This window comes from Pleurodeles waltl, chromosome 4_2, assembly GCF_031143425.1.
Source record: "Pleurodeles waltl isolate 20211129_DDA chromosome 4_2, aPleWal1.hap1.20221129, whole genome shotgun sequence".
Classification (NCBI taxonomy): domain Eukaryota; kingdom Metazoa; phylum Chordata; class Amphibia; order Caudata; family Salamandridae; genus Pleurodeles; species Pleurodeles waltl.
In genome coordinates this window covers 530,481,288-530,497,283 of record NC_090443.1, presented here as the reverse complement: position 1 = coordinate 530,497,283, position 15,996 = coordinate 530,481,288, and the positions used below count along the sequence as shown (strand labels likewise).

The 15,996-nt window shown below is 48.5% G+C and overlaps 1 protein-coding gene across 1 annotated transcript in view; it reads right to left on the bottom strand.

The window, feature by feature from the left end:
* The window catches only part of SHCBP1L (SHC binding and spindle associated 1 like), a 1,202,144-nt gene that overhangs the window by 613,899 nt on the left and 572,249 nt on the right, over positions 1-15,996 (bottom strand). Inside the window, exon 5 of the mRNA XM_069233348.1 lies at positions 2,149-2,367. Within this exon, the coding sequence (XP_069089449.1) occupies positions 2,149-2,367 (219 nt within the window). The remainder of the gene's footprint in view (positions 1-2,148; positions 2,368-15,996) is intronic.

The window sequence follows — 15,996 nt, the reverse complement described above, 5'->3', positions numbered from 1 at the left end:
AACAAACAGGTATTTTCCTACCTGTCGACGTCGACCGGCCCATTCTCTCCTGAGAATGGCCTTCTGGATGCCTGGGGAGTGAGGAGGACGATGTTCTTTTCCTCTCCTGAAGCCCATGAAGTCGGATCTTCTCTCTGTCTTTCAGAGTCCTCCTAGACATGTTCTTACAGTACTTACAAGTGTCAGGGCAGTGGCTCTGAGGCAGGCACACTATGCACAGAGAGTGGGGATCTGACTGGGCCTTCTTCTTCCCACAAGCAGGGCATTTGACAAAAAGAGAAGGCATTTTTCTGTCAGAAAAAACCTTCCTAGCTCAGACAAAGATGTTACTTGTCGAGTGAAAAGTGAAAAAACGCTTTTTTAAAGAATTTTTCTGAGGAAAACTCAGAAAAACTGAGAGCTCAATGCTCCAGGATCCTCTCAGAAGAAGCCGGAAAAAAGAACTGACCTAACTGTGAACCAACTGTCACCTTTCCTTCACCCCTGAGGCATGGTGGGATACTGGAGGTGCTCAGGGTCTTAAAGGCACAGTGCCAAAGTTTTTATGGTTCTCCTGTGTTAACCTACATGCAGCCTATTGGCTAAGAATGCTTCATTGTTTTTCAATGCAGTTTTCTCTATTTTTTCACTAGAGTTTGCTACTGCTTACTTCCCCAAGCCTAGTTTTAGGAGCTTGGGTACTTATTTAGGCTCTATTGTAGTATTTAATAAAAAAAAAAAAAAAAAAAAAACTTCATAGAAATAAAGCATTTTAGCCTGTTTTTAACATGATAGCCTGCATGACTGTTTGTTACACATGTTTAATGTGTATATATTTTATATATGCTCCGGGGTCCCCGCACAAGGGCGGGAATATTCAATGTTTATGACTATTGATGAGGATCCCCTGGAAGAGAAGAGGAGTGATGACGTAGAATTTCACATGTTGGATTCTGACGAAGGAATTAGAATTTTGACCTTCACAGTTCCTCCAAACAGATGTTGAGGTAATGTTATCAAGGTTAGAAAGTATTTTCAAACTAAACAGACTGACAAACGTATAGGTGATGTTGTATGGGAATGCCTTGGAGGTCTGTATTGACAAGGTGTCCTTCAAAGTCTTGAATATGTGGAGTCATCATGACAAGACTTACTGTGAGAACTCCTAGAATGCCTTATCAGGGAACTTGAATTTCCTCTGGGTGTTGCTGATTCTGATGTGGTGACCTGAACAGAGAGTAAAGAGGCATGGTATGAAGAGGTGGAAGTACGGGCTGAGGTAACATCAGGGCTATCAGAGTCACAGTTTAAACAGTCAAAGGAGAAACAGGAGCAGGAGATTCTGGACTCCGCGGAGAGGACCTACTGGAAGCAGAGGCTGAAAGCAAGGTAATTGCATACCTAGACATATACATTGGAAAGTATGTCCCAGAAAAATCTGAATTGGGATCTTGGTCCTGCTGCAATAGGCACTTTTGTTCCTGTCTGGTCAGGACCTGGCCTGGAGGTCTGGGCTGGTTTTATCTTACTGGAACAGGGCCAAGACTGATTTGCATGTGGCTGGACTCTGACAAGAGTGACAGAGTGGAAAATATGGACTGGACTACAGCCACCAATGATCACCACAGGCTGAGATTAATTCAAGCATTTCATCCACCACTTTGTTATTCGTTACAGTGCACAAGCTTGGCTTGCCTTTGGAGCCATGCTACATCTGACTGAAGAGGCCAAAGTATCCTACAACCTGTCTAGGATGGCATAAACACCCTTCTAGAGGGGACCTGCCCTGGCAGTTCGGACTGGACTGTTACAACTGAAAAGAATCAAGATTGATTTGCATATGGAAGGGCTCTGTATAGAGTGGCACAATGGGAAACAAATGATGAACTGAAATGCAGCTCGAGCGATCACCAATGACTAAGATGAATTCAAGCATTTAACCCATCTCTTTGTTGCTTGTTGCTATAGCTTCTAAGGTGTCGCTAAACAGCTAGGGTTCAGCCTTAATGATGCTGAGTGAGTATTCAATGTGTAAACAAAAAGGTATACAATAGTAACATTCTATCAGGGAACTCCTTCCAACTTTGAGCACTATGGTGGCAACACTAAAGCGAATAAGCAATGCATCATCTTCTACAACATACTGTCTCAAAAAATAAGTTGGCCTACCTTAGACGCAGATCTTCCCAAATTTTCAACAATCCACAGAGCATAAGGACTTCATAATATTTATTCCAGCATTCAACAGCTTCTGCTGCAGAAGGATCTTCCTTAATATTGCTTTGAAACTCAATCAGCTCCAAACGCTTATTTCTGTACTTCTCCAAGGTTCTCTTAAAACGCTGCCCAATAGGACCAGGAATTGTCCCATCCTGAATATCATAATATCTTAGAAATAACAAAGTAGATAATTTTACCACAAAAGGATAAATACAGTGGAATACAAAGTATGACACATAATGCAAAGGAAAATGTTCATGAGCACACAGTAAAAATGATGTGATCTGAGATGACCCCATCAAGTTGTTTTAAACCGAATTTGTATAACCACAACCCAGTTCCATCCAACCAGAATTAACTTAAATCCCTCTGGATCTGAGGCCAAAATAAGCTGAAATATCACTTTGTAATACAAACTCGCAATTCAAAACATTTGTCTCCAAAAGTGAGCTTGTGAGGTTCTGAAAATGTGCCCTTTTGGCCATCAAATACAAACTTTTAATTTTGGATAAATAAGTGCAATTTACTCAAAAAAAAAATGTCCTTCTTTGTTAAAAAATACAATTTATGTCATGAACTAACAGTTTTTCGTTTCTAGTAAATATATGCTTGGACCATAACCATCAGCTTATCATGTACTGGCATTTTGTAATACAATAAAAGGATTACAATGCCTTACAAGCTCAATTATCATCATCAAATATCAGAAGTGCCCATTATATCCCAGTGATTTATACCGGTTCTATGCCTGTGGTGGCCACAACTTTCATAAATGGCCACATTATGGTAGAAATTGCTACAATTATGATAAAGTCCATATGGATTGAATCGTAAGAATAGGTACAGTTTCCCATTATGCGAGGGTTACACAAAAGTGTACAAAAAAATCAATGGATGGAAAGCTTGTATTATTGAGGGACTTGAGAAGGTGAATAAGAGAGCCAATAAAACAGTCAAGAGAGAATTATAAGCTGGAACTATTTAAGACACGAAGAAGCTGGGAATAGAAACAATGGGTTGCTGTTTTGGACGCTGCGAGAACCAATGATGCTTCCACGTTTTGGAAGCTGGTTTCAAATGACAACGGTGACTCCCAGCCCTTGCCTGGTACATCAATTCTCACGGTAGTATGGGCCAAACATTTTGGGACACTTTGGTCAGGGAACAACAAACCTAATTTTACGGAGTTGAACACCATCAGGGAAATTAGTGCCCCCCCAATTAAGTTTTCCCTAGCCAAAACTAAGGCAGCAATAGCATCCTTTAAGTGGGGAAAGGCCCCAGGCCTAGTTAAAATGCTTGGTGACCTCTACAAATCAAACCCTGGTATTTGGGCCCCTTACCTGAATATGGTCTGTAATGCAGTCGCAGCAGGAGCACCCATTCCTTGTACATGGAGGGGAGCTGAGATAGTCTCTCTCTTCAAGAGGGGCAGTCCCTGCGATCCCTCCAACTACCATCCAATAAGCTTGCTAGATAATTTGCTTTGCGAAGCAGATTCTGTTACATTTAGAGGAGTGGATTACAGAGAGTGGGGCCATTTCTGACTTACAGGCAGGTTTTAGACCTGCGGTCAGTACAATAGATCAAGTTCTGAGGTTTTTGCCAATCAAATGGAGGACTGTGGACATCTGAGGTGGAAATTTGTATGTGGCCTTCACTGATCTCAGACTGGCTTTTGATCTGGTACCCAGGAACAAACTATGGCTGACATTGACTCACACGGGAGTCCCCAGAGACCTCCTGAGCCTTATCGTCCAACTTCATGAAGGCACTTTTGCCCAAATTAGAAGTGGCAAGGATGGCGAATTAACAGATCCAGTTATTATTGAGAGAGGAGTGAGGCAAGGCTGTGTTCTTGCCCCCACCCACTTCCTTTTAAATATAAATAACTGTATTAAGTATTTAAAAAATTGCAACAATGACTCACCTCGGGTTGGCAGGCCAGAAAATCCCAGGGTTGCTTTATGAGGATGATACAATCATTATGGCAAAATCACCCTTGGGATTGCAAAATTTGGTTGATCAATTTTGTCTATTTTGCAAAGACTTCGGTCTGGAGGTCAATGTCGGGAAAACCAAGTTCAAAGAAGAAAGTGAAAGCTAGCATATCAATGAACTCTATTCCACTGGAAAGGGTCAACGAGTGGACTTAGGCAGATGGGATGCACATATCAGAAAAGGAGTGCACATTATATGACAAAGAGGGGGGGGCTTTGGGCCGCAAAGCTAGAGCTGTTGCCAGTCCCCCATTAAACCCCTTTGTGGAAATCTACAAAGTTCAGATCCGGAGGGGGGGGGGGGGGGGGGGTGTTGCACTGTATGGAGCAGAGTTATGGAGTTCTTACAGACAGCAGGATGCTTTACAAATCAAAGAGAACAATTTCATCAGACACATAGCCAGGAAGGGGAAGGGCACTCCGATGATTCCCCTTAGATTAGGTCTAGAGATGAATAGTATTAAAGATGTAGCGGGTTTGACGTCCCCCTTATACTGGATCCGCCTCTGGAGTACCAAGGAATTGAAACCCTTTTGTGAGGCAGATAAAGATCTATTAAAGAATCAAAGTAGCTGGAAAAAGGTCAGTTGGCTGAGGGAAATGAAATCAGTCTGGGATGATTTGGGTTTCCCACAATTTTGGGAGAGTCCCGATTCGATCCCAGCTAATGCTACTTCGTTGGTCAAACTGAGATATTGGGGGAAGGCCAGTGAGCAGATCCTTCATAGTAACAGGGTGGGTCGTTTAATATCTGCTCGTTAAACAGGAGCCATGGCCTGAGCAACTCCTTAACCTGCCACTACCTTCCCATGCCCATACTTTATTTCTCCAGTTTAGATATGGCACTCTACCAGGCAATACTTTTACTGCCCGGTGGGCGCAGAATAGCCTTGAGGCCAACAAATGCAAAATGTTCAATTTATGTGGGAAGTCAACTAACACGTGTTTTTTTTCTGTCCCTTATGTAAAACTCCTAGGGAAAATGGATTATCCCTTTGTGCAAGGCCCTGTTTTCATATGACTGGGCCAGTGCTTACAGAATCTGCAAATACGACCCGTCTACATTACTAGTAGGTGCAATCACTAAATACCTGTCAGCAGTTTGGTCTATTCGCCATAGGGATATCATAGCATTGGGTCACAGCCTGCAATGCGGGTAAAGAACTATTTAACCACATGGCTTGGATAGGGTCTTGGGACTGACTTTTTAGTCAGCAAATGGGTAACTATTTTCTATTTCTGTTACTTTACTACTATCGTCAGCCGTAAGGTGTTCCCTCCATGTATTTGTTTTGTGTGTGTGCTATTTTAATACGAATCTGTCAGTTTCTCTAAGCCATGACACATGCCTCTTGTTATACTGTGTACATGTTTCTAAAGACTGGACCGTGCTTAAAGAGCAAGTTACTTACCTTCGGTAACGCTTTTATCTGGTGGATACACTGGCTACCTGTGGATTCCTCACCTAATGAATTCTCCCCATGCGTAGCATTAGACGGAAACTTCTCTCTAGCTCTGTGCGTCGGCGAGGACGTCACAATTGCCCGACTCCACGCGGCTCCGCCTGACGTCATTGTGGCAATAAGAGGCCCTCGCCGGTGTGCCGATGTCAGTTTACGCCATTTTTGACGTGCCTTTGAAACGAATAGATAAACATCGATAATCCAAACACTTCATGATCATAACCAATAAACCTTTATAAAAAACGCAAACGTGAATAACAACCAATAGTCCTTCGTAAAAGATGTACACCATCATGAACAAATCTAAGCACTTGCAAATAACCGAAATGCAACTATGTATGTATGTACATAAATACAAATATACAAAATTAAAACATAGAAATGCACACCCAAGGCAATCCCGGTATGACCAGACAGACAACGGGGAGGCGGGAGGGACCGTGAGGAATCCACAGGTAGCCAGTATATCCACCAGAAAAAGCGTTACCAAAGATAAGTAACTTGCTCTTCTGATGGATACGGCTACCTGTGGATTCCTCACCTAATGAATAGAGTCCCAAAGCAGTACCACCTCGAAGGAGGGTGTCTGTCTGGTCACACAAGGAACTCCTGCAGCACAGACCGCGCAAAATGGCCATCCCTCCGCACCTCCGAATCCAGGCAATAATGCTTTACAAAGGTGTGGAGGGAAGACCAAGCGCGGCCTTACAAATGTCTGCCACCGGAACACCCCTGGCCAGAGCCAATGAGGTAGACTTGGCCCTGGTGGAATGGGCCCTGATCCCCTCAGGAGGATCCTTGTTCGCCAGTGAGTAACATATCTTAATACAAAGAACGACCCACCTGGACAGTGTTCGCTTGTGGACGGCCTTCCCCTTCCTCTTCCCCATGTATCCAATTAAGAGTTGGACATTCAAGCGGAACTCTCTCTTCCTATCAATGTAAAAGCTGAGAGCCCTCCTGGGGTCCAGACGATAGAGTCTTTCCTCCTCCTTAGATGGATGTGGAGGAGGGTAGAATGTCGAGAGAGTGATGGATTGTCCCAAGTGAAACGGAGACACTACCTTGGGGAGGAAAGCCGCCCTGGTCCTCAAAACCACCTTGTCTTTATGAAAAGTTGTAAACGGCGGATGAACAGAAAGCGCCTGGAGCTCACTTACACGTCTAGCCGACGTGATGGCTGTCAGAAACACAGTTTTCAAAAACAAATACCTCGAGGGACAAGAATGAAGTGGCTCAAAGGGAGAGCCCATCAAAAAGTCAACACCAGATTCAAGTCCCACTGGGGCATGATAAAAGGAGCGGGAGGAAACCTATTGGTAAGCCCCTTCAAAAATCTTAATACTAAAGGGGATTTGAACAGAGAGGGTTGATCAGGAAGATATAAGAAGGCCGATAGGGCCGAAAGATAGCCTTTAACAGTGGCCACAGCACAACCATGCTGCGCCAACGACAAAGCAAATAACAATTTATCTGACAGATGGGCACTTAAGGGATTCATTTGCTGCTCTCCACACCAATTAACGAATTTAGCCCACCTGCTAGCATAGACCGATTTGGTGGAGTGTCGCCTGGCCGATAATAGAACATCCACCACCTCCGGTGGGAGAGAAAAAGCACTTGGGTTTACCCGTTCAATCTCCAGGCATGAAGGTGCAGGTTCTGGAGGTGGGGTGTAGAACCTGCCCCTGCAACTGCGAGAGGAGGTCTGCCCTGAGAGGGAGACGGAGCGGAGGGCACAGCGAGAGTTGGAGTAGGTCTGCGTACCACACCCTTCGTGGCCAATCCAGAGCTACTGGAATGACTTGAGCCCGGTCTCGGCGGATCTTCCTCAGAACCCGAGGAATCAAGGGTATGGGGGGAAATGCGTAAAGCAACTGGGCGCACCAGGACATCTGAAACGCGTCCCCCAACGCTCCATGCGTCGGATACTGAAGGCTGCAGAACAACAGACAGTGAGTGTTCTCCCGAGTGGCAAACAGGTCTATTCGGGGAAAACCCCACATCCGAAAGATGTAAAGAACCAGATCTGGATGAACACACCACTCGTGATCGTCTGAGAAGAACCGACTGAAACTGTCCGCACGCACGTTTTGAATCCCGGCCAGATGGTTTGCTATTACGCAAAGCCGATGGTCTCAAGCCCAGGACCAGAGTCGCAGAGCCTCTCTGCAAAGAAGGTACGACCCTACACCTCCCAGCTTGTTGATATACCACATCGCGGTCGTGTTGTCTGTTAGAACCTGAGCCAACTGACCGCGAAGGGAAGGGAGGATGGCCTTGAGGGACAAACTAATACCCCGCAGTTCCAGCAGATTGAAATGAAACATCTGCTCTACTGGAGACTAACGACCCTTGATCTCCAGGTCCCCCAGATGAGCTCCCCACCCCAAAGTGGAGGCATCCGTTATCACTGTGGTCACCGGAGGAGGCAGCGAAAACGGCTTTCCTTGAGACAGGTTGCCGTCCGCAGCCCACCAGCGGAGATCCGCCACAGTGTCTCTGGAGATCCTTATCGACTCCCTGAGATCCCCTCTGTGTTGAAACCACTGCCTGCGGAGGCACCACTGAAGAGCCCTCATGTGCCAGCGTGCATGAGTGACCAACAGAATGCAAGAAGCGAACAGGCCGAACAAAAGAAGGACCTTGAGGACTGGAACAACCGCTCCTTCTTGAAACATTGGAATCAATGCCTGAATGTCCTGGATCCGCTGTGGCGGAGGAAAGGCCTGATTCAATGTAGTGTCCAGTACTGCCCCTATGAACAGGAGGCGTTGAGACTTGGGCACATTTATTGAAAAGCCCAGACTGAACAACAACTGGGTTGCCAGCTGCAGATGATGCAACACAAGCCCCGGAGACTTGGCTTTGATCAACCAATCGTCCAGGTAAGGGAATACTGCTATCCCTTTCCTCCTGAGGTCTGCTGCAACAACCGCCATCACCTTCGTGAAGACCCGAGGTGAAGAAGTAGGACCAAAAGGAAGGACCGCAAACTGATAGTGCCGCGATCCCACCACAAACCGGAGATACTTCCTGTGCGACTTGAGAATGGGAATGTGGAAATAAGTATCCTGCAAGTCGACCAACACCATCCAATCCTCCTTGTTCAACGCCATAAGCACCTGTGCTAGAGTCAGCATTTTGAATTTCTCCTGCTTGAGGAACCAATTCAAAATCCTCAGGTCCAAGATAGGTCTCAGACGACCATCCTTTTTGGGGATCAGAAAGTACCTGGAATAATATCCCTGACCCCTCTCCTGCTCTGGAACCAACTCCACTGCGCCTTTCAACAATAGGGACAGAACCTCCTGTTCTAGCAACAGGAGATGATCTTCTGAACAAAAGAGCATAATCTTTTCTCACCACACTGATGATCCAGGAATCTGATGTTATAGACTCCCACATGGGAAGAAAAAGAGAAAGCCTCCCCCCTACCGGAGAGACATGGGAGACGATGGCGAGAGGACTAGGGCTGCTTCCCTTGTGGCATCCCTTCTGAGGAAGAGGAAGAGGAAGGGTGCTGCTGCTGGGTGGCCCCTCTAGTGCGGACACTACCCCGCCCCCTAAATGATCGATAAGGGAGGCTCAAAGACTGCTGCCCTGGCTGCTGCGCTCTCCCACGAAAGGAAGCTCCTCTTCCAAAAACTCACAGCTGCCTAAATTATCGAAATGGGATGGAAGCAGCCTGCAGGCCCAACGACCTAGCAGTGCCCTACATTCCTTAAAGCGATCTAGCGCAGAGTCTGCTTTAGACCCAAACAATTTTGCCCCATCAAAAGGCAAATCCAACAACGTGGCCTGAACGTCCAAAGAAAATCCAGAAGTCCGCAACCAAGCATGGCGCCTGGTGGCAACAAAGGTCCCCATGGCTCTTGCAACAGAGTCTGTGGTATCCAGCCCTGACTGAATGACCTATGTAGCCGCTGCCTGGGCATCCGAAAATAGGCCATGCAAGTCCTGGGGCATGTCCGGTAAAACTGTCTTTGGTGCGTCCATTATAGCGTGTATGTACCTGCCAAGAATGCAGGTAGCATTGGCAGATTTTAACACCATGCTACACAATGAAAACACTTTCTTGGCAGACTGTTCCATACGCTTGGATTCTCGGTCCTCGGAACTCCGGGAAAAGAGCCAGGGGCAGACCGAGAAGAACAGGATGCCTGCACCACCAGACTCTCTGGAGACGGATGCTTAGATAAAAACTCAGGGTCTCCAGGTGCAGACCTATAACATCTGGCCACCGACCTGCTCACAGCCGAGGAGGTGACAGGCTTCTTCCACACCTCTTCTATTGGTTTCATAAGAGCCTCATTAAATGGCAAAAGAGGATCCGCCATGGCTGTACCAGGGTGCAGTACTTCCGTCAAAAGGTTGGTTTTAACCTGAGTCGTAGGTAAGGGAAGTTCCAAGAAATTCGCAGCCTTCCTGATGACTGAGTGAAAGGTGGCTGCCTCCTCCGGATACTCCCCTGGGGAGGCCAGATCCCATTCTGGGGAAGTATCAAGACCGCTAGCTGTATCCAATCCTGGAAACTCACTCTGGGGATCAGCAATCTCCCCCTCCTCAAGGATTTGTTGCCGGTATTCCCTCTCCTCCAGCAACCTGAGGGTCTTCCGTCTGGATCTTAACTTGGCCTCCAACCCCGGCTTGGACGTGGAGTGCAACGACGTCGGTGAATGGCGCCGAGAAGGCATCATGACAGGATCTACGGATCCTCCCGACGCTGCAGATGGATTCATCGGTGCCATGGACAAAGGCCCTGCTTCCGACGACGCCATCGGGCCTCGAGGCTCCATCTCATCAGACAACGGCGTTGAAGGTCTCTCCCTCGATGTCGATGGCTGTGCCGCCGGCATAGGCGCCTGGTTAGAGTCTCCTGCCAGACAGAACGGCATAAAAGGCATCGGCCTGTACGGAGCCGGAACGCCTAGATTGAATGCCAGGGGACCGGTGGGGCCAGCCGGCGCACCACCTCCCGGAGCCATATTCTGGAATATGGTAAACATGGCATTTAGAAATGCCGCAGGATCCGTCCCCGGAGCCGGAAACGTAGGATAGCCCTGAGGAGCCGGGGCCGGCACCGGGCTTGACTCCTGCCCGCCTGGATGCGCCGGAGAAGCCTGATGACTTTGAGGCTCCACAACCTCAAAGACCGACGGCGCTGGGGACGTCTGCGGAGTCACTGGCTGTGGATACACCGTCGGGCTTACTTCCCAAGACTTACGGCGTCGAGTCGACGGAGACCTCGACTACGACGACTCCTAGACCGACGCATAGAGTCACAATGACGCCGTTTCTTATGACTCGACTTCCCTGAAGACGAACCATGGTGCCGCTACCTCTCTTTTTTCGACCTGGCTAAGAACACCTTAGCCTCGCGTTCTTTCAAGGCCTTCGGATTCATCTTTTGGCATGACCCACATTCCTGGACGTCATGATCCGAACTCAGGCACCAAAGGCAGTCGTTGTGGGGATCAGTCACCGACATCCAACCTCCGCACTCTCTGCAGGGCTTAAAAACTGACTTATTTGGAGGCGACATGTCGAGAAAAACACAAAGTATCCCTTCCGAAGAGTGAACGATACAGGTAGCTAGAAAAGTAACCATTATCGAAGGCACGGAAAAAAGGGAACTGGCGTTGGCATGCCGGCGAGGGCCTCTTATTGCCACGATGACGTCAGGCGGAGCCGCGTGGAGTCAGGCAATTGTGACATCCTCGCCGACGTGCAGAGCTAGAGAGAAGTTTCCGTCGAATGCTACGCATGGGGAGAAATCATTAGGTGAGGAATCCCCAGGTAGCTGTATCCATCAGAATTATGTGCTTTCAAATACAATTCCGGCCTTCCATTTGCTTTGCCTGTATGATCCTGCAGGTAGCAGGTTCCCTTTGGCAGAATCTGCCTTCTCTCCAAACAGCTTTTCACCATTGAATGGCAGATCTAACAAGGTGGTTTGAACGTCCGAGGAAAACCCAGAGGACCTTAACCTGGCGTGCCTCCTAGTAGCCACAGATGGCCCTAGCTACCGAATCAGACGTGTCCAGGCCAGACTGTATAATCTGTTGTGCAGCCGCCTGCGCATCCGTAAAATGAGAGCCAAAGGACCTTTGAACCTCCTGCGGCAGATCTTTGACCATCTCCTCAGCAAAGTCCATAAGGGCGTGGACATACCTGCCCAGCACACAGGTAGAATTTGTAGCCTTGAGCGCCATGCTACAGGATGAAAAGATCTTCTTAGAAGACTGCTCCATCCTCTTGGACTCCCTATCAGTTGGAACTCCAGGGAATGTTCCAGGAGCAGACTTCGCAGAGCAAGACGCCTGGACTACTAAACTTTCAGGAGTCGGATGACATGACAGGAAAACCAGATCTCCTGGTGCGCCTCTATGCCTCCTCGCTACTGCTCTGTTCACTGCAGGAGTCGTAACCGGCTTCTTCCACAAATCCAATGTAGGCTCAGTCAAAGCCTCATTGAAGGGCAGCAAAGGATCAGCGCTGGACGCAGAAGGGTGCAACACCTCAGTCAGCAGGTTAGTTTTTACCTCCGCTACAGACAAGGGCAAGTCCAGAAACTCCGCTGCTTTCCTGACCACCATATGGAAGGATGCCGCCTCCTCCGTAAACTCCCCCGGGGATCCAATGTCCCACTCCGGGGAATTATCCAGGCCACTTGCAGTCGCTAGACCTTGGTACTCATCAGAAGGATCAATTTCGCTCTCCTCCAACTGTCTGTACTCTTCCTCTTCCAGAAGTCGTAAAGCCTTCCTACGAGACCGAAGGCGTGTTTCCAAAGTCGGCGTCAATAATGAATCCATCGACGCCGAAGACTTCGAATCCCGGTAGGGCACAGGAAGAGATGGGTGACTGTTAGCATCACCCGGCGCCGGCGTCGGCACGGACTCCAATGATGTCCTCCGCGGAGTCGGCTGGCAGGAAGGCGATGGGGCCGGCCGGGAAGGAGACATCATCGACGTCGAATGGAGCGGCAATGGCGTCGGCTGACGTGATGGTGGAGCCACTGACACAGGTGGTGAAGATCTCCCACGAGGAGACATCCTCGGCGTCGATCCGACACCCTCAGCAGGGCAAAAAGGCATAAATGGAGCCGCCTTATACGGCGCTGGAGAGCCCAAATCAAATGCCAATGGCCCAGTGGGACCCACTGGTACACCAGCAGGAGCCATGGACTGAAAGACGGCATACATTGCATTTAAAAATGCAGCCGGATCCGCCCCTGGAGCCGGAAAAGCAGGATATTGCCGTGTAGATGAGTGCCCTTGAACCTGCTGTACATCAGGCTCCTGGGATGCCGGCGAAAACTGAGGGCTATGATGAGTAACCTCAAAGACCGACGGCGCCGGAGATAACTCTGGACTCCTGGGCTGAGGCGTCACAGTAGGGCTCATCTCCCATGTCTTTTGGCGTCGAGAAGACATCGAACTCGATCGGCTCCGCTCAGACCGGCACCGAGAGTCATGACGGCGCATTGAATCATGATGACGCTGCTTCTTATGCTTCTTTGGTGAAGCATGGGAGGAATCTTTCTTATGGCCCTTCTTCTTCGCTTTCGCCGGAAAAAGCTTCGCCTCTCGCTCTTTTAGAGCCTTAGGGTTCATACTCTGGCACGACGAACACCCTTTAACGTTGTGCTCAGAACTAAAGCACCAAATACAATCCGAATGTGGATCGGTCACTGACATCCGACCTCCACATTCTCTACATGGCTTAAAACCGGAGGAGACTTTGTAACCACCAAAAACGCAACAGTAATCAACGAGCCAGGAAGAAAAACCGTTGGCGTCGAAGGCACGCAAAAAAGGAAAACTGACGTCAGCACGCCGGCGAGGACCTCTTATTGGCACGGTGACGTCAGACTGAGTCACGTGGAGCTGTGCCATTATGACGTCCTCGTCGACGTGGACAGCTAGGAAGAAGACTTTCCGTTGGATGCTGGCACAAGGGTGAATTCATAAGGTGAGGAATCCACAGGTAGTTGTATCCATCAGAAATATTTGTGCAATTAATCAAATAGTAACACTGTGAAAACACCACAAAAATACACCACACATGTTTAGACAAATATATGATATTTATCTGGTTAAATTAAGGTCAAACGATAAAGATTCAATGAGCACAAGTTGATATATCACTTTTGCAAGATTAAAGTCTTAAATCTTAGAAATCAACAGTTGTCTCTTGTTTGCACAAAGTACCTGGTTTGCATCAAAAAAATACACGCACGGAGACCGCAGATGAGGAGATGTGTGGAAAAATAGGGTGTGCGTCGGAATTTCAGGTGCGGCACAAACAATGCATTGTTTCTTTCCACACTGCAAGGGGCTTTGCATCGACATCAGGCATGGACTCTTGGTTTCTTACTGCGAAGAGGTGCCCAGGGACGATGAGTGGAAATCCTGGGCTTGCGGGACGAAGTCACAGGAGCTGCGTCAATTCAGTATGGCGATGCGTTGAATTTTCTGTCACACGGCAGGCGATGCGTCAATTCTTCACTCGGACGTCGGTCTGCATCGTTCCAGTTCGGCTATGCGTCGATCCAGTAGGGCTGAGCGTCAACTTTCCGGCCGCAAGGCAGGCGCTGCGTTGATTCTTCACTCGGAAGTCAGGCTGCGTCGTTCCGGTTCGGCTGTGCAGCGATTTTCTCGTAGGAAGGCAGCCCGTGCACAGGTTGTGCATCGATTTTCGCCGCTCAAGGAGTCCTTGAAGAGATTAAGGCCCTCATTTTGACCCTCACGGGCTTTTGACCGCCAGAGTTAAGTTAGCGGTATCAACGCCAACAGACTGGTGGTGTATTCCGCCACATTATGAGTGGCGGGTTGGCCAGAGCCAACACGCCACATCTCCACTCATACAGCTATTTTGGTATGTACCACCGGGACGGAGATGTGTATCTCCGACCTGGCGGTCCACAATGAACGCCAGCGGTATTAAGAGCCCGCCTGCCACCATGCTTTCCGCGGCTGTACCACTGCCACCAAAACCATGGCGGTAGGGCTACCGATGACAGGGAATTCCTTCCCTGTCGGAGGTAGAAGGCTACTCCCCAAAAATCACCTAACCCCTCCACCCCCCCAGAATCACAGCACCCCCAACCCCCTGCCCCAATCATGCACACACACACACACACACATACTCAACGCAAGCACCCATGCACCACCACTTCCATACACGCATTCACTCACTCATCCATACACACATTCACTCACACATACTCACACGAATACACACTGACATGCAGATATGCACTCACTGTAACATTCATATACGCATTCACTCACATGCGTACAACCACGCATACACCACAACACTCACAGACGCATACACACACGTACACACACATCCATACACACATGCAGACACCACACACTCATACACAACACACCCCACCCTCCACCCCCTCCCCTGACAGACACCCGACTTAACTTGTCCGGCGAGGAGGTCGTCCGGCAGGGAACAGGAAAGGACACAGCAGCGCCCTGCCAGCACGACACCACCAGGCCATATGAATGGCCATAATACGTCTGGCGGCGTCCTGGGGGTTGCTAGTACCCCCAAGGCGCCTCGCCCGCCAGCATGGCTACTGTCGGATTTCTGCCCTAATTGTGGCCAGGTCCAGAAGTGTCTGATTTGGTGGGGTCAGAGACCCAGTTTATATACCCAAAAATGCCTTTGAAGTGGGAGGGACTTCAAAGAGTGGGTTGGAAGTGCACACGGTCCCCTTTTCATACAGGTCTGTCTGCCAGAGTCCCAGTAGGGGGTTTGGCAGGCCACTGTGTGAGGGCAGGTCACTAGCCTTTGAAATGTAGGTGTCAGGTCCTCCATTCTACCAGCTCAAGAAGACCCATTCAGTAAAAGTTCCCCTTTTAGCCCTATCCTGTCTGCCAGGATCGCTGTAAGGGGTTATCAGTTCTTTGTGTGAGGGCATGCCACTGGCCTTCGAAATGTAACATAGAGCCCCTCCCCCCTTTCTGCCCAGGAAAACCCATTCAGTATGCAGATGAATGCAGGTGTGACTGTGTATCCTGTGTTTCCGGTTGTCTGGATGAAATGCACCAGGGAGCTGTCAACCAGCCCAGCCCAAACGTGGATTGGAGACAGTCTGTAAGGCACAGATGGATTTTAAGCGCAGAGAAATGCTCACTTTCTAAAAGTGGCATTTCTAAAATGGTAATTTAAAATCCAACCTCACCAATAAGCAGGATTTTCAGTTACCATTTCTGCCATACTAAATATGATCTGGTGTAGGAAGTTGTCTCTGTATATACTATCTCAAAGTGAGAGATAGTGTGCACAGAGTCAAAGGGTTCCCCTTA